The sequence below is a fragment of the Chiloscyllium punctatum genome, chromosome 39 (genome assembly GCF_047496795.1).
Source record: "Chiloscyllium punctatum isolate Juve2018m chromosome 39, sChiPun1.3, whole genome shotgun sequence".
Taxonomy (NCBI): domain Eukaryota; kingdom Metazoa; phylum Chordata; class Chondrichthyes; order Orectolobiformes; family Hemiscylliidae; genus Chiloscyllium; species Chiloscyllium punctatum.
The window spans coordinates 42,043,362-42,064,979 of record NC_092777.1 but is presented as its reverse complement, the minus strand read 5'-3'; the positions used below and the strand labels follow the sequence as shown (position 1 = coordinate 42,064,979).

General features: G+C 38.3%; 1 protein-coding gene and 1 long non-coding RNA gene across 3 annotated transcripts in view; one reads left to right on the top strand and one right to left on the bottom strand.

Moving 5' to 3' along the window:
• The window catches only part of abca5 (ATP-binding cassette, sub-family A (ABC1), member 5), a 94,130-nt gene that overhangs the window by 57,559 nt on the left and 14,953 nt on the right, over nt 1–21,618 (top strand). For both annotated transcript variants that reach the window (XM_072558538.1, XM_072558539.1), the window contains exons 19-30: nt 1,078–1,247; nt 1,817–1,944; nt 3,055–3,195; nt 7,883–7,996; nt 9,240–9,410; nt 12,366–12,479; nt 12,703–12,840; nt 15,320–15,406; nt 16,228–16,319; nt 16,839–16,959; nt 20,659–20,788; nt 21,455–21,546. In XM_072558538.1, the coding sequence (XP_072414639.1) occupies nt 1,078–1,247; nt 1,817–1,944; nt 3,055–3,195; nt 7,883–7,996; nt 9,240–9,410; nt 12,366–12,479; nt 12,703–12,840; nt 15,320–15,406; nt 16,228–16,319; nt 16,839–16,959; nt 20,659–20,788; nt 21,455–21,546 (1,498 nt within the window). The remainder of the gene's footprint in view (nt 1–1,077; nt 1,248–1,816; nt 1,945–3,054; nt 3,196–7,882; nt 7,997–9,239; nt 9,411–12,365; nt 12,480–12,702; nt 12,841–15,319; nt 15,407–16,227; nt 16,320–16,838; nt 16,960–20,658; nt 20,789–21,454; nt 21,547–21,618) is intronic.
• Nucleotides 9,125–21,459, bottom strand: LOC140463984 (uncharacterized). Its single transcript, XR_011954830.1, has 3 exons — nt 21,109–21,459; nt 20,080–20,200; nt 9,125–12,498 (listed from the first exon to the last, which is right to left on the bottom strand). It is a non-coding gene; the product is annotated as an uncharacterized lncRNA (long non-coding RNA).

Genomic DNA, 21,618 nt, shown 5'->3' with positions numbered 1-21,618 from the left:
GAGTTATTTCCACATACCACCAAATATGTTTTACCTCCTTCTACCTCAATTGGTCCTTTCACATTCACTGAAACTACTAATATCAGCAGCTATGGTTCTGTAAACAAAATTCATTTCTCATTGTTAGCTTTCTAAGAGCCCACTTATCCTTTCCCCTTTTGACTTGGAGTTGACATGAAGCGAAAACTGTGGGTGGCATCTTCTGCTCTCACTGGTGATGAGCTTGGATGTAAAAAGGTCATGTGCCCAAAGCCAAGACCTGAGCCTGTCTGCCCTCCCATTACCGCCAGCATTTACGTGCTGGGTGGCAAGACCCAACGTCGGACATTCCCACCCAGGTTCAGGGCCTTAAATGGCCAATTAATGATCACAATGGCATCATTGTGTCTTTGCTGGCATTGACCAGCTTTGGGTGGGCCTGATGAAGGGCTTATGCCCAAAACATTGATTATCCTGCTTCTCAGATGCTGCCTGACCAGCTGTGCTTTTCCAGCACTACACTCTTCAACTCTGAAAACCTTGCGGCCAGCTTGTCTCTTCCTGGGCAGGTGGAGGGTGTATAGTTGTCACTCAATCAAAAGTGCTCAATGCCTGACTGAAAAATTGAACATTGTGAGAGAAGGTTGGGCTGAGTGTCATTGCTGCCAACCCAATCCCCAAGCACTCTTCATGATCCTTAGCCTACAGTACTCCTCATATCCATATTACTTGAGTCTGGGTTGCTCCCACATCCTGGAACTCTGAACCTGGTACTTCCACTAGCATGCTGCTGAACAGAAGAGCTACTGACTTCTGATTAGCCAGTGGCCATTGGTAGGGCAGAATTCTGCTCCCCGTGTGCTTGTGGTTCAGTGGGACTTCCCAAAAAGAGGCAGAGTGGCTCATTTTTTCGATTATCTAGCCAACTTACAAGGCCTTCAATACTGCTGCAAAATTCTGTCTTATGTACATATACTTTATTATCAGAAGTATTCTAAGGTTTAATTTAATAACAGATAATGTTATTTCTCAAGCTTACTGTTGAGTGAAATTTTCTCTTAAAATAAGTTTTGAATAACATTTTTCAATACTTAACAGCATTTACATAATCGGCCTTTTGATATCCATTGTGGTTATGATGGCTTTATTAAACGGTACTCTTAGTCGAAAGGATGTTTCAGTGGAACTATCCCCTGAGTTAATTCTACTCCATCAAGGACAAAACCCCCAAAAATATACCACTAGTCTTCTTCTGAAAAATTCTACAGGTAAGACCTAAGTGGAATAACATTCATTGTGGAAAGCTTCTGAGAACCAAATAATTAATTGAACAGATTCTCAAACAGAGAAGTCTGAACTATTCATTGTAACATACCATTATATGCCACTGTTTGTAGATTTTTTGCTCATTGATTAGCCTGCATGTTTTATTAAATAACCTTTACTTCAGCATAGCATCAATCCAATTTGTTCCTTTTCTGTAAAAGTATAACTTTCCTCTATGGGAAACACCATTCTAGCACCTCATGCTTTGAAATTATGTACATTAATAGTTGTTGCACCAGTGCAAGCAAAGGTCTGTAAGAAAAAAAACCTGATGTTTCAGGATGACCATCCTAAACTCAAGGAAAATATTCTGACAAAAATGGTCCTGATATTATATTTTAACAATGAGTCCCAAAGTAGCATTTGATCAATAGGCAGCACTGAGAAACAAGCATTTGAAAATTTAAGATTTCAAAATGAAGTGTGACTTACAAGTGTGTATATGTATCTGAACATAATTTATGATAAATGATCATTTGTATGCTTTGTTTTATTTTTAATTTCATATTAGGCAGTAATATTGATAAACTTGTCCACGCTTTTGAAGCACAGAGCGTGAAAGTGGAGATGTTCAATGATAGTGAATTCACGGATGTTGCTCCACACAATGCAGCACTAAATGTGTCACTTTCAGAAGAGGTAATAGATTTGAACAGAACCTGTGAGAAGAGTTCAGTTGTATCATGATTTACATGTATTTAAAAGAAAACTTGTTCAAAGATATTTTTGTTTTATGTGCTGTCCCATTTTTATTATTATTGTTGTTCAGCCAGAAAAGGCCTTTAATTACCCCATGATTAATTGTCCACAAAGTTTGTTTGAAATGAAGCAAACCTGATAAAATAAGAAGAAAAAGAATATTTACTTTTAATTTCAAAAGTAAAAGTCACTCAATTCCATGACCTGCCACATAGCAATATTATTATGAAGCTTGCCTGATTGAGGCAAGTTAGCTGAAGATGTTGCATAAAAGATTTAAGAAATGTTAAGAACAGGCATTTGCTCCGAACCATAATTTTTTTTTTGTAACTAAATTTTAAACTGAACCAAACTTAATATATTGTCTGAAGTCGAATTAGCAAGTATGTAATAATTACAAATGGATATGAATATCTAAGAGAAATTCAATAACTGTTCTGTCCTTGAATGCAGTAAATATGTTAGCACATATGGGAGTTACAGTGGGAGAGGGATTCCCTGAGATTCTTGTAGAGAGAGGAGGAAAACTTCTTCAAGGCAGGCATCCTTGCAAGAGGATTCGCAGTAGGGTTAAAATCTGCCCTTTTGAATGACATAACCGCCAAAGCTACCAGAATATACATATCTCACCTTGTTTTTGTTTCCCTAACATATTAAAGATGAATCTTCAGTATACTTAAGTATTTATCATCTTAAGATGAATCCCATAAATTTATTTTATGACTGGAATGCTCCTCCATGATACCATATTTCATTACAAATTCAGTTACTGTACAGTGGAGTAAATTGATATTGTATAAACCACCAAGGCTCACAAGAAATTAGTTCCGTCTTCCAAACAAACTGATATACAAGTTGTTTCATTCTTACGAATGGGAAAGAAGGGAGTTCATTTATGACAATTCATTCTTTTGTAACATGCCATAATGCATTACAAATGTTTTTCTTGAAGAACTTATCCCACTGTATCAATGTAAAGTTAAGAATTTACATTTCTTGGATAATGTTTTCATTACCATCTCTCCCTCTGTCTCCTGTGTTCTTGTTCAGAAACAGTACATGTTCACAGCAGTGTTCAACAGCACAGTGATTCACTCACTGCCGGTGTTAATCAACATGATCAGTAATGCCCTCCTCATTAGCGTAAATGGTTCCGGTGGAATTCACACGTGGAGCAAACCATTCCACTTAGTAAGTTAAGTGCTGTACAGATCTAAAGTGATGCTGATTGTAGAAGTATTGATTTTTCCCTTCCATCTGTTTTTACAATTTCCAAAGAGACCAATAGTTTAAGAGATATGACTTTCTCAGAGACTGAAAGTATCACAAGATTTAATATTTTAAGACTTTTACTGTAACAGAACTAAAATTAACATAGACCAAACATTGCTTTATAGGCAACCATTGTACCAAACCACACAAAATGTACTTTCTCATTAACTAAGTAACAAAAATTAGATATTGCGCAACCTATTTTTATATTAAATCAACTCTCAACAGATTTGTAGCATCGTACAATCAACTCCAAATTCTTCTCTTCATATCTAGCAGTCTTTCTTCTCCCTGTCACACAGCACAAGTCTTCTAGTGTGCTTTTGAAAGACATGATATAGAGGTGCCAGTGTTGGGCTGGGTGGACAAGGTCTGAAGTCACACAATGCAAGGTTATAGTCCAACAGGTTTATTTGAAATCACAAGTTTTTGGAATACTGCTCCTTCATCAGATGGACTATAACCTGGGTGTCCTGTGACTTCTGACCTTTTGAAAGGCCCATAGCAGGGAAGCAACTGAGTGTTTTTTTTATTTAACTTTACTTTTTCTTTTCTAAATCTACAATAGTGAGTAAAGTGGGTTCCTTTTTGATTATATGTTTTGTTGACCTGTCACTTGATTAACCTTTAAAAATATAAAACATAGATCTTAAGTTAGCCTGGAGCAGTGTTTTTTGAGCAGTAAGATTGTGCTGAGACTGGGTCAGTAGATTGCTAAGGGGCAAAGAGGGCCTTTAGTAGAGAGATGTGCTCTTCCGTTGGATGTGGGAGAGTAGGAAGAATTTTTATGTCACTGATTATTATGTCTGCAGGAGATATATGGTTGCGAATCCTGTCGGATTGCATAGATTGGTTGGAGCAGCAGTTAGAGGCAATGAGGAACTTACAGGAGCTAAGGGGTGTCATGGATTGCAGTTGCAAGAAGGGAAGTAAACCGAAGATACAGTCAGGTAGATGGGTTACATCAAGGAAAGGTAGGAGAGGGAGGCAGGTCATGCAGGAGTCTCCTGTGGCTATCCCCATCTCAAGTGGGTATGCTGTTTTGGAAAATGTAGGGGGTGATGGACTCTCAGGGGAATGTAGCACTGACAGCCAGATTTCTGGTACTGAGACAGGCTCTAATGTAATGAGGGGCAGATCAGGTTCCAAGCGATTGATTGTGATAGGGGACACTCTAGTTGGAGGCACAGACAGAAGTTTCTGCAGCTGACAGGATGGTGTGTTGTCTCCCTGCTGCCAGGATCAAGGACATTTTGGAGAGACGGTAGAAGTTTCTCAAAGAGGAAAGGGACCAGTAGGTGGTTATTGTACACTTTGGAACTGACGACATAAGAAAAGAAAAGGATGAGATTTTGAGGAGAGAACCAGAGGAAATTAGGAATTTAACTAAGAGGTCCATGTGGGTAATAATATCTGGATTACTCCTGACGCCACGAGCTAGTGAGGGTAGGAACAGGAGGATAGAGCAGATGAATGTATGGCTGAGGAGCTGGTACAGGGGAGAAGGGTTCACATTTTTGGATCATTGGAATCTCTTCTATGGTAGAAGGAACCTTTGTAAGAAGGATGGATTGCACCTGAGTTAAAAGGGAACTAATATACTGGCTGGGAGATTTGTTAGAGCTACTTGAGAGGATTTAAACTAGTCTGTGGGGGAGGGGGTGGTTTGTGGGTGGAACCCAGATAGTGAAGAAAGAGATCAGTCTTAGACAGGTACAATTGGGAAAAGGAGCAAATCAAACTGTCAGGACAGGCAGGCATGATCAAAGTAGAGAACGAGGTAGGACGGCTAAATTAAAGTGCATTTATTTCAATGCAAGAGGCCGAGCAGGTAAGACAGATGAACTTGGCATGGTTAGGAACATGGGACTAGGATTTCATAGCAATTATAGAGTCGTGGCTCTGGGATGGCTGGGACTAGCAGCTTAATGTTCCAGGGTATAGATGGTATGGGAAGGATAGAAAGGGGGACAAGAAAAAAGAGGCAGTGTCTTTTTCATTAGGGATAACATTATGGCCGTGCTTAGGGAAGATATTCCTGGGAGTACGTCCTGGGTTGTTACCTGGGTAGAACTGAGAAATAAGAAAAGGATGACCACCTTATTGGGACTGTATTTTGCATCAGTGTTTACTATGAGAAGGAATGAAAGCTAGAGAAAATGGGGAAAAAGAATAGCGACATCTTGAAGAATGTCCATATTACAGAGGAGGTAGTGCTGGATTCTTAAAATGCATGCAGGTGGATAAATCTCTGGGACCTAATCAGGTGTACCAAGAGCTCTGTGGGAAGCTAGGGAAGTGATTGCTGGGCCCCTTGCTGAGATATTTAGATCATTGATAGTGCCGGAAGACTGGATTTTGGCTAACATAGTGCCACTATTTAAGAAAGGTGGTAAGGAAAAGCCAGGGAAATATAGACAGGTGAGCCTGACATTGGTGGTGCACAAATTGTTGGAGGGAATCCTGAGGGACAGGATTTACATGTATTTGGGAAGGCAAGGACTGGTTAGGGATAGTCAACATGTCTTTGTGCATGGGAAATTGTTAACTAACGTAATTGAGTTTTTGAAGATGTAACAAAGAAGATAGATGAGGACAGAGCAGTAGATGTGATCTGTATGGACATCAGTAAAGCATTTGACAAGGTTCGTCATGGTAGAGTAGTTCGCAAGGTTAGAAAACATGGAATACCTGGAGGACTAGCGAGTTTGGATGCAGAACTGACTTGAAGGTAAAAGACCGATGGTGGTGGTGAAGGGTTGATTTTTAGAATGCAGATTGTGACCAGCAGTATCCCACAAGGATCGGTTCTGAGTCCACTACTTTTCATCATTTATATAAATGATTTGGGTGTGAACACAGGAGGTACAGTTACTAAGTTTGCAAATGACATCAAAATTGGAGGTGCAGTGGACAGTGAAGAAGATTACCTCAGATTACAATGGGATCTTGATCAGATGAGCCAATGGGCCAAGGAGTGGCAGATGGAGATTAATTTAGATAAAGGTGAAGTGCTGAATTTCGAAAAGGCAAATCGGAGCAGGACTTATACACTCAATGGAAAGTTCCTGGGGAGTGTTGCTGAACAGAAAGACCTTTACGAGTGCAGGTTCATAGTTCCTTGAAAGTGGAGTCTCACGTAGATAGGAAAGCAAAGAAGGCGTTTGGTATGCTTGCCTTCATTGGTCAGTCCATTAAGTATACGGGTTGGGAGGTCATATTGCGGCTGTACAGAGCATTGGTTTGACAACTTTTGGGATACTGCTTACAAATCTGGTTTCTGTGCTCTCGGAAGGATGTTGTGAAACTTGAAAGGGTTCAGAAAAGATTTACAAGGATTTTGGCAGGTTTGGAGGATTTGAGCTGTAGGGAGAGGCTGAACAGGCTGGTGCTATTTTCCCTGAAGCGTCAGAGGTGGAGGGGTGACCTTGGAGGTTTATAAAGTTATGAGGGGCATGGATAGAGTAAATAGACAAGGTATTTTCCCTGGGTGGGACAGTCCAGAACTAGAGGCATAGGTTTGGGAAAATAGGCGAGAGGTGAGAGGAAAAAATTTCAAAGGGACCTAATGGGCAACTTTTTCACGCAGAGGGTGGTACGTGTATGGAATGAGCTGCCAGAGGAAGTGGTGGAGGCTGGTACAATTACAACAATTAAAAGGCATCTGGATGGGTATATGAATAGGAAGGGTTTAGAGGATATGGGCCAAGTGCTGGCAAATGGGACTAGACTAATTTAGGATATCTCAGAATTAAAGAAGATCACCATCGCCCCTTCAGGATACTTATTCTGTTTTAACTTAAACTGAATGACTTTTTTAAAGAATGTCCTACTGAAGCCTCAACTGCATAAGACTGTCTGATTAAGACTAGTTGCTAGTCTTTCTGCTTCTGTAGCCTGTCTGTTCTTCACTAAAAATGTCTGTTCACTTAAAATGTAAGTTTTTTTTTAATCAGTGCATTGGATTTGAAAGTGTACTGAATTGCTTTGGATAATTTAGAAACTACTGTTTGAATTTATCATAATAGTTTCCCTATGCCATATGTGAAACAGTCAATATATGGACAATTGTACAAGATGTATGAACTCATTCATTGTTGTGAGCACAACATAACCACAGATCCAATCAAGTGTATCATGTCTTACACTTTAAGTTTTCAGCTGATCAATCCTATAAAAATGTTACCAGTTGATTTTCTGTCATGTTATTTGTAGGTCAAAAATGTAACTTATTCTTTCATTCTCTCTCTCTCTATCTCTCTCTCTCTGTCGAGCTCACATTCTCTCTCCTTTTCGTTTTGTCCTTTTCATCTTTTTTCACTCTTGTGGATTTTCTTCCTACACTTTTCAGATTCCCTTTGCTTGTTGTCTCTGACAGAGGCCTAGTGCTTAATGTGCTATTTCAATCATCTAATATTGAATGATCACGCCTCCCCCAAGAAGTTCTTTGATTCTTAATTCTGGGTTAATATTACAGCTTCAGGTTTCTTACAGTGGTATCTCTTTTTAAGCAATCACTTATTTGTACATTTTTAGATATAAATATTAAAGTGCTCCACACACATAATTAAAAATGAAAATGAATGTTTTCTCACATCTGTTTCAGACAATCACAGATGCTGACTTTAAGGAAAAGGTTTATATGGCTTTGGCAGTTTTGGGGTTGTTATCAGCTGCTTTGCCAGGATGCTACACCATGGATAATTCACGAGATCGTGAGGTAAAGATCTGATTTCATTAATGACAAAATATTTTAGTTTGTCCTCATGAGGGTAGGCAGACAGACATTGGAGGAAGCCGTCTATACAGCTTAGGCAGATGTCAAAATAAAAAATGCATTGAGGAAAGCCTGACATGTGGCCAAAAGTGGAAAATTAAGTTGTAAAATCCATGAGTGAAAACTGACAAAAGGGACTCTCCCTTCTCATGATCTATCTGAACGTTTCTCTGAAACTAGCAAAAATATTCCACCTTGTAAATTTCAAGCCAGCTCAGTACAGTGTACTATGTTTATACAGAGACAATAAAAGACAAGATTTTACATAATTTTGAATAAAAGGTAAATCACAATAATTTGTCTCCTTTTGGACTAGTTTTGGGCTGGAGTTGACAATAACAATCTCTGGCTTGGCAAACTTGATCAGCTGTTATACAGCCATAAACAGGTAACGAGACAATGCAAGAAGGTGGGTTTCAACCTCTCAAAAAATATTACTCATGTATCAGTCAACCAACTGCTGACTTTCAGAAATATTGGAAAAGCCAAGGCATATTTGCAGGACCAAGAAACAGTGCCTCATCTTTCATTTAAGCATTTTCCAGTCTTCTGGACACAACATTAAGTTCAGCAATTTCACACCCTAAATTTTGCACCCACATTTTGTTTCCTTTTCTTGGCATGCCTTGGCCTTAATTATGTTTTTTGTTTCTGCTTTTTGCTTTTGGAAAAGAGATTTTTCATTGTTCTACATTTCATATCTCTTTGAACTCACCTTTTGCTTCTTTACTTGCCCCCTTATAACGCTTTTTGGCTATAACCCATCAACTTTTGGAATCTTATGTCTACTGTCCAAGCCAAGATATTCCCATTTTGTTCTTATTCCTCCATTTCATCTCCGTAAAAGCTACTAAATGTCTAGGCTTTCCAAATTTGTTGAAAGTTCATCATCTGAAATGTTCTCTCCCTTTCTCTTCACATATACTACCAGAGCAGCTGATGAATTCCAGTACTTTTCTATTTTTATTTTAGATTTCCATCATCTGCAGTGTTTTAACTTGTGCAGTAAGTGTTGGGGTAGAAAAAAAAAGAGATAGCAACACTAAAAAAGGACAAAATTCAAATCATTGGTTGCAGCTGAATAATTTTAATGATTATTTTTCAGTATAGGCTTGTTTATTGGCAACTTAAATTAAATTTATGTGGATAAATAAAATTGTAAATTCTATAATTTATCTGTTTACAGATTAAATCTCGCTCTCAACTTCGGCTTTCTGGCCTCTTTCCTTCTGCATACTGGTGTGGTTATGCTTTGGTGGATATCCCAGTTTATTTTGGCATAGTTGTAATCATGCTTGGCTGTGTGATTGCATTTAATTCCACATCTATGCTTCATACTGGTGCTGTAATTTCAATGGTAAGTAAAAACATTAACATTATTTAGCTTTTGAAAATAATATTAACACAATTTACTGGATATGTTACAAAGTAATGCAAATTATTTTCTTTGTACACTGATATATTGTAAATAAGCTACTTCTGTCCAAAATGTTTAAATGGTATAGGTTTGCAGTGTAATTATGTTTCATAGAATTGAGTCCCTACAGTGTGGAAGCAGGCCATTCTGCCTACCAAGTCAACACTGACCCTCTGAACAGCGTTCCACCCTTACCCATTCTTCTCCCTGTCCCTGTAATCCTGCATTTCCCATGGCTAATCCACCTAGCCTGCACTTCCCTGGAGACTATGGGCAATTTAGCATGGCCAATCCACCTAACTTGCACATCTCTGGATTGTGGGAGGAAACCAGAGCACCCAAAGGAAACCCACGCAGACATGAGGAGAATGTGCAAACTCCACACAGACAATCACCCAAGATTGGAATCATTCCCGGATCCCTGGTGCTGTGAGACAACAGGGCTAACCAGTGAGCCACTGTGCCACCCTAAATTGAACCAGGAACTAATTTGAAGTGAGCAATTTTAACTGACGAGATTAGACTCCAATATCTACTAAATCGTGAGTTGAGAATTTTCAGTGAGGAGAAGTAGGTGAGGCAGAAAATCATTTATAATTTGGGATTCCATAACATTTACATTGACAGTGAATGGAATAGTTTAATACAAGTTACCTGACCACAGTGGGGCAGCATGCAGACTGATGCTAATAGGATGAAAAGTAACGTGAAATGTTTTGAGATGGACATGAAGTATCTATTAAATATACAACAGATGGTACAGTTTGAATTCATAGTTTTTAAAGTAAAAGTATTAAATTAAAATATTAAAGCTGTTAATAATTGTCATTTTTGTACAACAAAGTTAAATTGTTGAGTAATTGAAATTAATCAAAAATTACAACAAAATCTGTCAAATTGTTAATAAACTAATTCATTCACTAATATACTTCAGGAGAGAGAACCTAGTTTCTTCACCTCCTTTGGCCTAACACGTCTAGTCCTACTGTCCTGGCTGCTTTTAATTCAGGGTACGTCGGGGAAGCTGAAAGAAGTGGGGTTCAGCATTATTCAGTGGTTTGAGTCAATGTCAGTAGAGGTAGTGGTGAATAGAGACAGTGTCACTTTGTGGGGTGGCAAGGGCAAGGCTGCCACCAGACACATAAACGTGGACTCTAGCAAGGTAAGGAAACATTGTAGGACAATGGATGGGCATGCCTGCAATTGGAATGTAGGCATGGAGGCCCACAATATTCTTGTGTGTGCATAAGCAATACACACACCAGCTGGTCCTTATTGGAAGAAAAAGTTATGTCACTTCTCTTGGTCTCCAACATTATGAAGGTGGCATGAGGATCCTGACTGACTTATTGTGTCACAGCTTTTCCATTTAAATTATCTGGGCAGACAGTCTTTTTCTGCCTAATTCCAGAGGAGGATGAGTTTTGAGTTGGTCCTTTTGTGGTTAACACTTATTACTTTCCTTACAAGTTAACAAGGCACTTGAGAAGGACCACCTTCCCCTCTAGTTTCCTCAAGAAATAATATTCTTTGCAATGCATTGTTAGATTATCCTGGAACTCTGTGATGGTGGCACATAGGAATTACATACTTAGATTTTGAAAACTTTATCTCTGGTCAGTCATTTCTTTCAGGATATCTATTGTAGATAGTTCATAGAACAGAGGAAAGTACAGCACTTCAGTCCACTATGTCTGTGCCGACCATGATGCCATTCTAATCTCGTGGTCAGGATCCCTCTATTCCCTGCCTGTTCACATGTTTGTTTAAATGTCTCTTACAGGTTGCCAGTGTGTCTGTTTCTACCACCTCCCCGACAACACATTCCAGACACCTAACACCTTCACACATTTCCTTTAAACGTTTCCCCTCTTACCCTTCAATTGATGCTCCTAATTATTTGTCATTTCCACTTGGGAGAAAGACTCCAACTAATCACCCTATCCATATCTTGCAGAATTTTGTAGACATCTATCAACTCATCCCTCAGCCTCCAACATTCTAGTGAAAACAATCTAAGGTTGTCCAACTTCTCCTTAGCTAATACAATCCAATCCAGGCAACATCCTAGTGAACCTCTTTTGCAACTCCTCCAAAGCTTACACATCCTTCCAAATGTGACGTAACTAAAATTTTATACAGCTGCAACATGACTTGCCAACTTTTATACTTTAAACCCTGAACGATGAAAGCAAGCATGCCATCTTCCTCCTTTACCACTTTATTCTTTAACACTTTGTCTTCTATGACAAGCTAATTTTGTATCCAACTTAACTCACTCTGGACCCCATGTGACTTAATTACCAACCATAAGCGACTTTGTCAAATGCTTTCGTAAAGTCCATGTAGACAACTGCCCCACCCTCATCAATCATTTTCACCACTGCCTCAAAAGACTTTGCTCTTCCTCAGCAAAATAATGAAAGATCTCACTTACACTGCAGTTAAGTGACTCTTATTTAGCAATATACCACTAACTCATGGATGGATGGGTTCTGCCCAGGCCCGTTAATCCCAACTTCACCACAGTCTTCAGCCAAATATACACAAAAGAGTTCAGTTCCAGAGGTGAGGTGATAATGATAGCTTTCATCATCTTGGCAGGATTTCACCAAGTGTGATCAAGGAGCCCGAATAAAATCAAATTCAGCTCAAGTCATACCTAGCAAAAAGGAACACAGTTATCGTTTTGGAAGCCAAACAACAGCCCCAGGATATTGCTGCAGGAATTCATAGGCTCAACCATCTTCAGGTGCTTCACTCTGGAATAAATTAAATATATTCAGAAAGAAATGGCTTTAAAGAGATGGACAGCTATGTAGATTAATAATACTCAGTAGGTGACATTAAGAGGATATATATTGTTCCTTCTTCACTTTCTCTCTTTCTCTGCAGATGCTGTGTCTTATTGGCTGGGCCCCAGCAATGACGCTGTTCTCATACGCCTATTCCTTCAGATTTGATCGAATGCAGACTTCTCGGGACTTTTTTCTGATCTCTTCAGTTATTGTAAGTTGAAGCAAGTGAACTGAAACATAAACAATGATGAGCATGATATTTGCATTGTTCATTTACTTTAACAAAATAATTCTGTAACTCTTAATTTGGGTCGAAAAATTATTTATATTGACCTTTGGCTCACTGAACGTTCAAGCATGTTTAAGTTTCAAAGATCTGTATGCCAATTATTTTCACCCAAGGTAACTGTATGAATTTGCATTTTTTTTTGTAGATCAATATAATTTCAATCAGTCTCATATTTTTGGTCCGGTTAATACTAAAGGAAACAGCTGCCAATATGCTGCATGGCGCTTTGTCACTTTTTATTCCACCATATGTGATTACAGGATGCTTGTATTACACAGCCAAGGTAGAATTATTTCTTTTTTATATAACTGTTGATCTCACTGAATGAATAATACGTAATTATTTAATTTTTCATCTATCTTTACTTTCACCACAAAAGCAATATGCAGTTATAGGGAAAAAGTTGTGATTTACAAAAATCACTCTTCTAAATAACCTATGGTATTGACTTAATGTCGCATTGACTAAATCTGAACTAATTAAAAACATGATTAGACAAGTAAGTTAAAAAAGAAGGCTACACATAATATAACATCACAGACAAACAAACCAAATCACTCTTGTAATTATTTTTGATAGCTTTGAACAACCATTGCTTTTCTTAGTGGTTGGCTAGGTGTGCCATTATTATACTGTAGCCATAATGAAATGTGGAGCAGGCATGGATAAGTTGATCCATTCCTGCTCCTTAATTTCATATGTTCATATCTTTGATACTCCGAGATGGCACCTAATGCTCACTTTGACCATTTTGGACTTTGTTTGCATTCAGATTCTTGGCCTGTATCATCGCATTTCTTAAAATCATTCCGCTAACGTGACTCAATCTAATCCCTGCTTGATCTTAATCAATCCTACCTCACTATACCTGCACCCAAGTCTCTTGCATATTATTCTGTATCTTTAACATCCAAATTCCCTGAGTAGATGCTTACAGTCTTACCAACACCCAAACCCATTGTTTTTTTTAAATATAAACAGCATTTCTCACTGAATGATATTTATTACAGAAGCTTTAAAGAATTTACAATTTAATTGCAAAATAATAGCCAAAATATAAGAAAAACTAAGAACTGCGAATGTTGGAAATCAGAAACAAAATCAGAAATTGCTGCAAAAGCTCAGTAGATCTGGCAGCATCTGTGGAGAGGAAGCAGAATTGACATTTCAGGCCCAGTGACCCTTCTTCAGAACATTAACTTTGCTTCCTCTCCACAGATGCTGCCAGACCTGCTGAAGTTTTCTAGCAATTTCTATTTTTGATGCCAAAACATAAGATGCTGGCCAACCTTCAGAAACAGTGACCAAGATAATCAAGCCATCAAGTCCTTTTTGATTTTTCTGTAGTGGCTTAATACAATGCTCCACAGTCCAAAGATGTGCAGGTTAGGTGAATTGGCCATGCTAAATTGCCCATAGACAGGGGGGAATGGGTCTGGGTGGGTTGCTTTTCGGAGGGTCGGTGTGGATTTGTTGGGCTGAAGGGCCTGTTTCCACACTGTAGGGAATCTAATCTAATCTGATCTAAACTCAGTGGCTTGTCAGACCATTTCAGAGGGTAGTTGAGAGTTAACGCATTGCTGTGTGTCTGGAGACACATATAGGCCAGACCAGTTAGTAACAGCAGATTTCCTTCACAAAGGAACATTAATGAACTAGGATGGTTTCCCAATAGCATTTTTTTTGGTTAATATTACTTAGACTAACTTTTTATTATAAATTTACAAACCAGGTGGCAACATCAGGCCAGGCTGGCAGGGTCTAGTGCTGAGATCTCCTTGGCAGTCCTGAGGAAATAGGCCAGCCCTACTCTGCATCACCCCATCCACAAGATCTCCAAGTCCCTGTCAAAATTGGGGTAAAAACAATGACTGCAGATGCTGAAAACCAAATACTGGATTAGTGGTGCTGGAAGAGCACAGCAGTTCAGGCAGCATCCAACGAGCAGCGAAATCAACGTTTCGGGCAAAAGCCCTTCATCAGGGCTTTTGCCCGAAACGTTGATTTCGCTGCTCGTTGGATGCTGCCTGAACTGCTGTGCTCTTCCAGCACCACTAATCCAGTAGAAAATTGGGGTGCCAACCTGCATCAGTCCGCCATTTTCAGGACAGTTCTTCCCATACTGAAACTGAAAAGGGCAATTCCTGGCTGACCACGATCAACCTGATGCACAGCTTGGGTTCAAATGTGGCAGTGGAAGTGGGAATTCCAGAAAGTTCCAGCAGTGGCAGGTACCTGTGCCACTGACGAGTGCAAAATAGCTAAAGAGCAACACCACACATTACGAGATGGTCAGTGTAAAATTACGTGAGAAAACTCTCTGAGCTTATGGACAGAAACCCTCAACCCCCTGAAATTCAGCCTTCACTGATTTTTGGTAAAATTTGGCTCAATCTTACTATTTTCAATATTAGTAGAAATTTTTTTAATGGAATTATTGTTGCCTGGCAAAATATTTATTTATATCAAGGTTCATAGGTTGTCTGCAGAATACAAAACAAAAATGCTTGCTGTGAAAATTAACGCTAGTATAATTTGGGAAGACATCATTGAGGCCCAAAATGACTGATTATAAAATGGTCTTTTTGTCTGCTTTTCTGTCTATCTATGCATGCAAATGACTGACAGCTCTATTTAATATCTATTTGTTGGAATGTATGTTTTTTAAGATGCCGATAAATTGGAGAAATCCTTTGGTTGCATACTCTATATTTTTTAAAAAGCATGCCAACCTTAAAATTCATTGTAAATTGATTATACAGGTTTTTCTGGATCATAAGGATGAACCCAGTCTAACAGTAGGGACATATCTGGAATGGAAACAGAACATCCTCATAACTATAATCTCAGTAAGTTTAGATTTTAATTGCTGAACTGAAACAGGTCTGATGTAAATGTGGAGAAAGTGAGGACTGCAGATGCCGGAGATCAGAGTCGAGAGTATGTTGCTGGGAAAGCACAGCAGGTCAGGCAGCATCCAAGGAGCAGGAGAATCAACGTTTTAGGCAAAAGCCCTTTATCAGGAATGAGGCTGGTGGGCCGGTGGCTGAGAGATAAATGGGAGGGGGTAGGGTTGGGGGGAAGGTAGCTGAGAAAGCGATAGGTGGATGAAGGTGAGGGAGAAGGTGATAGGTTAGAGGGCCTCTTGGAAATTAGATAAACTGCAAATATATTATGAGTATGAGAAAAGTTATTGGGAGTTCTGGTTTTCAAATGTTTTGACTTGTGAATGTGAAGCTATATAAAGAAGTTATTTTTATTGCCTATTTTTGATTGGGACACCCAGAAGAGCATAGGGAAAGGTAGATGATTGGAATAAATGTATCGCCCACTGGATAATTACTAAATCTATGAGGAGACTGTGTGTGGAAATTGAAATTATTAATGAGATCTTTGGACAATGTTATGTGGTTGTACGATAAGCTAATGGCAGATCTTCGCAAAGATAAATATTGAATTTCACCTTGAACCAATCTGATAGATACAACTTACTCTTGCATAAACCTTTATCAATGTAAATCTATACATACAATTATAGTTATTTGTCTGCAAGCTTACATTTTAAAGAGTTTTATAATATCAGTAAAATAATTCAAAAAGAGGAAACCAATGGTTTGACTCATGATTTAAGAAATATTTAAAAATAAAACAAATTTGTTTTGTGTTTTAGCCCTACATTCAATGCATAATTTTGCTGTTTGTACTACGCCAACTAGAAAAGATTCATGGAGGAAAAGCAATTCAAGTGGATAAATGTTGCAGGTTGGTCAGTTCATTAGATTTAATTTTAGTGATCATTTTTTAAAAATGGCTGCATTCTTCTTAAATATAAGGACCTACCAGTTTGAGATGTTTAGCCTAGTGTTTAGCAGTTTTGGATGTGAGTGATCATGGGCTTTGTTGATACTGGATGAATGACTGTAGTTTAGCAGGAGTTGTTATGATTTTCTGCTTTTGTCGTGAGGACCCAGAGATTAGCAGAACCAGAGAGGATAGAATGCAGAACTTGACTGAATGATGATTCCTACTTTGGCAATAATAAGAAAATAAATGGAAGAGGATCTGAAGATATAGCCTAGAAGAACGGACTTTTAAGTTTCTAATGGCATTTTGCAAATTATGTGTAACTGTTGATTTCTGGGGGGTAAAAAGCAACCGGTCTGCTGCCAAACTACATGACATCAACATAATCCAACTTGGAATTTCATAATTTTTACAAGTCAAGTTAATGCATTACCAGTTCTAGATAAAAATCAACATTTTTTTTCTCATTTGATGCAGAATCTTTCCCTCAAAGAGCAAATTCAAAATAAATACGGAAGAACCTGATAATGAGGATGATGATGTCAAAGAAGAAAGGGTAAGGGTTCGGGAAGCATTGACGTGTCAGAGCTGCGAGGAGGTAAGAAATTGAACCTGTCAGTCAGTTTACTGGATTATGGTGATGGAATGACAAATTGTGTGAGTTGTTACATTTCACTTCATAACTTGGCCAAGGATTTCTGGTGATCCAGATGAAAATTGTACTCAAAATCTCATTAAAATGTTTATCAAGAAAATAAGCATTTTTAATCAGTATGTAGTGTATCAAGAGTGAGTAACTGGATTTTAAAAAGAAAGGGGGCCAGAAGATGAGAAATTATAGGCTGGTTACCCTGACCTCAATCATTTGTAAGATTTTAGAGTCCATTATTAACAATGAAATTACAGAATACTTGGAAGTGCATGGTTAAATAGACCTGTCAATAGCTTTGTCAAAGGAGGTCATGCCTGGCAAATCTGTTACAATTCTTTGTGGAAGTAACAAGCAAGTTAGACAAAAGAGAGTCAGTGGAAGAGATGTATTTGGATTTCCACAAGGCCTTTGACAAGTTTCTGTATGGGAGGCTGCTTACTAAGATAAAAGCTCATGATGTTATGGACAAGATACTAGCATGGATAGAGGGTTGGCTGATTGGCAGAAGGCAGAGATATAAAATAAAGGTGACTTTTTCAGGATGACCGCCTGTGACTATTGAAGTTCAGCAGTGGTCTGTGTTGGGACAATAACTATTCACATTCTACATTAATGATCTGGACAAAGGAATTGAGGGCATTATTGCTCAGTTTGCAGATGACACAAGGATAGGTGGAGGAACAGGTATTGTTGAGGAAGTAAGGAGGCTACAGAAGGACTTGGACAGGCTAGGAGAGTGGGCAAGGAAGTGGCAGACGGAATATAATGTGGGAAAATGTGAGGCTATGCACTTTGGTAGGGAAAAATAGGGAAAAGCTTCAGAAATGTGAAGCACTTATGAGTCCTATTTCAGAATTCTCTTAAGATTAACATATAGATTCAGTTGGCAATTTGGAAGGCAAATGCAATGTTAGCATTCATTTCAAGAGGGTAGAGTACAAGAATAGACTTGAGTCTGTACAAGGCTCTGGTCAAACTGCACTTGGAATATTTTGTGCAGTTTTGGGGCCCGTATGTAAGGAAGGATGTGCTGGTGTTAGAGAGGGTTCATCAAGGTTTACAGAAATGACCACAGGGATGAATGGCTCTGGGTCTGGTACTTGATGAGGGAAGATTTCACTGAAACTTACAGTATACCAAGAGGTCTAAATGTGGAGAAAATATTTTGATTTTTAGAAGAGAATAGGAATCATAGGCATAACCTCACAGGAAAAGGATGACCCGGCATAACTGTGGAGATGTTTCTTCAGCCAGAGGGTGATGAATCTGTGGAATTCATTACCGTAGAAGGCTGTGGAGGACAAATCATTGAGTTCATTTGTCTTAATTTTAAATAGGTTCTTTATTAGCAGGGGGAATCAAGGCTTATGGGAAAAAGGCAGGAGAAAGGAGTTGAGAAACATATCAGCCCTAATTACATGGTGGAGCCAACTCAATGGGCGAGATGGCCTAATTCTGTTCCTATATCTTATGGTTTTAAATAATCGAAAATCACTTTTAAAAATCTTTATTAGAACCATTTGTTATATTGGCATAGAAGGGTCACTTTCTTAATCAGTTGAACTGACATACATTCATACACTTTAAATTACAAATGAATTAACATCAGGTTTTTCTCTCAATGCCTCCCACTCTACTCTTTGCTGAAATGGCATAATTCTTAAACGACACATTTCCCTCCTGACATCAGTTCCATCTTCTACTAAACCTCCTTGTCTTTGTTACTCTCTCTTCATTAACCAATCATACCTGGATTGAAGTCTAAGATTTAATTGGAAGAGTTGCCATTTAATCTCGCTCCTCATTTATAAAAACATTCCTTACCAAACTGCTGACTTAAATTTAGAAATATCTCAGCAAAGTAAATATTGAAAAAAGATATTTAAAATAAGCTAGAGAAGCGAGGATTAGATTTGAGACGAAGAGTTTACTTTTACATATCACATTGCTAGAAGACGGGCAATGCAACTGCAGTCTATTTAGTTTCTGACTTTGTCATTGCATCAGAGTTACAAATAGTATCCTGAATAATTGTGACCCCCTTTATCCTTCTTTGTCCAAGCAAAGCCTTTGACATGGTTCATCTCTCCATTCAGCTCTAGTGCCACTTCTCTGTTGTTCAGCTGGGTGGGTTTCATTCTAATTGATCCAATTACAGCTAGAGAATGTCTTATAGTTACTTCACTTGCTACTCCTGTGCTACAGCCTCTCTGACCCCACAAGAATTTATCCTTGGCCTCCTCCTATTTCTATTACATGCTGCCTCTGGATTACATTATCTAAAAAACACACTTGGTCCCATACATACGCTGATGACACCCAACTTCACCACACTACCAGCTATCTCAACCCCTGAACTGTCCATGTTGCTGAGCTGCTTGACAAAATCCAGAACTCTCCTTCAGTTTAACATTCAGAGAACAAACGCCTCTTACGCTGAATACAAAACCAGTTCCTTGAATACAGATTCCATACCTCTCCAGTCAATATCTCAGGCTGAACTAGATACTTCATAAACTTTGGAATCCAATGTGATCCTGATATAAGCCTCTAGCTCTATATTCCCTATGTCATCAAGAATGCTTACTTCAAACTCTGTAACATTGCCTATTACCTACCCCTTACTTCAGCCCATCTGCTGTTAAGTTCATTAAGCATGTGTTTGCTAACTCCACACCCAACTATTGCAATGTATCCCTGGCCAAAGTGCTGTTTTTCACCTTTTGTAAAAATAAGTTTATTCTAAATGTCTAGTGTCTGCCACTTAAAACGCACCAAATCTTAATCACCAATGCTCATTGATAAGTACATGAGCTTCTGGATCATCATTGCCTCAAATTTGAAATTTCATTTATGCATTCAAAACCTTTCATGGTTTTGCAACTGCCCATCTCTATAATTTCCTCTATAGTCCTCCTAAGACTTTACATTCCTCCAATTTTGACCTCTTGTGCATAGTTGACTTCCTTTGCCAGACTTTTAGCACGCATGCCTTTAGTTGCTTATGCCCTAAACTCTGGAATTTTCTCTTGAAACCTCTTTGTTTCTCTCCTGCTTTCAACATACCTTTTGGACTGAACTTTTGGCCACTCATCCTGTTGCATCCTTTTGCAGATCATTGTCAATTTTGTGGCTTTTGTATGCTTGTGTGAAGCAGCTCGGAATATTTTACTATGTAAAGATGGTCCTTAAATGCACATGGTTCATTTGAAGTGAGAAAGAATTCAGAGAAAATATGGTCATGATCATGAGAATTTTAATGTAAAGCTTAGTCATGTTATATTCTTATAAATATGTCATGGATTCTAAAGTTTATGGGAATGGAATTTTTGATGCAGAGGACACATTATTTACAAAAATAAACAATTCCTAATTGCTTGGTAGTACAGAACTTAAACATTACTAAACAGAGACATGAACTTGAAGCTTTTTGTCTTGCACTCGTCCATACTGAGAGTATGGACGAGTCTTGCACTCGTCCACATGCAAGAAACTAACATTAGCAAAGAAAATAATTTATATTTATTTTTCCTTTGTGTGTACAAGACAAAATGCTTTGATTTCATGTCTCTTTTTAGTGTTGAGTAAACAACACATTTAGATGCACAGAAATATAAACTAACTTTCTTGTTTTTAATTTTGTAGAAACCGGTGATTGTGGTCAGTAACTTGCGTAAAGTTTACACTGGGAAAACGCAGGTCTGCAAGTGTTTTTCAAAGCAAAAAAATAAAAATGTAGTGGCAACTAAAAATGTCTCCTTTTGTGTAAGAAAAGGTAAGTATACATCACTGGGGATGATGGATCAAACAATCAGGTCTAGACAAGAGAAAACAAAAACAACTGATAAAAACCAGCCTGGATGAAGTGTGTTGAACATCAAGTTTTAGTTTGCAGTGTATAACAATGTTGTGTTCCAATGGAGATACACAAACACGTTGCTGAATGGTTAGGCAACCATAATGTACAGTAGAAAGAATGAAAACCAGGAAAAGTTGATCTGGGTAAAGCATGTGTGTAAGATATATCATTAATCAGGCAATTCTTCAATAATTTTCATTCTTTATATCAATAAATTCATTCATTCATTTATGTACCTCCGTTACAACACCATTTGCAGCCTGTAACCACATCTTGGATGTCAGTACTGAAGTGTTCCATTTCCTGAAAGTAGCGATAGCTTTTCCCAACTATAATCATGAAGAGCATAGTCAGCTTTCTGGCATCTTTGCATTTTAACAGTACACTAGGAACACCTAAAACACCCGCTGATAGTCTTAAATCTGTGCAAACTGCAGGTGGAATATTCAAAAGGATTTCTTTGATCATCCTTCTCAATACATTGCAGACACAAACTGTATTCAAAATGAAATGAAAATCACTGCAGTAGAAGTTTACATTGCACAAAAGGCTTCAGCTTCTAGATTTGTACATTTTTTTCAGGTGAAGTTCTGGGATTATTGGGCCCAAATGGTGCTGGAAAAAGCACTACTATTTCCGTGCTCACAGGCGACTTGGAACCATCAGCTGGCCAGGTATGCTTATAACTAAATGATAGAGAAGTTAAGTGAATTGCATCTACTGGAGAAATTCTAATTTTTTTTTGT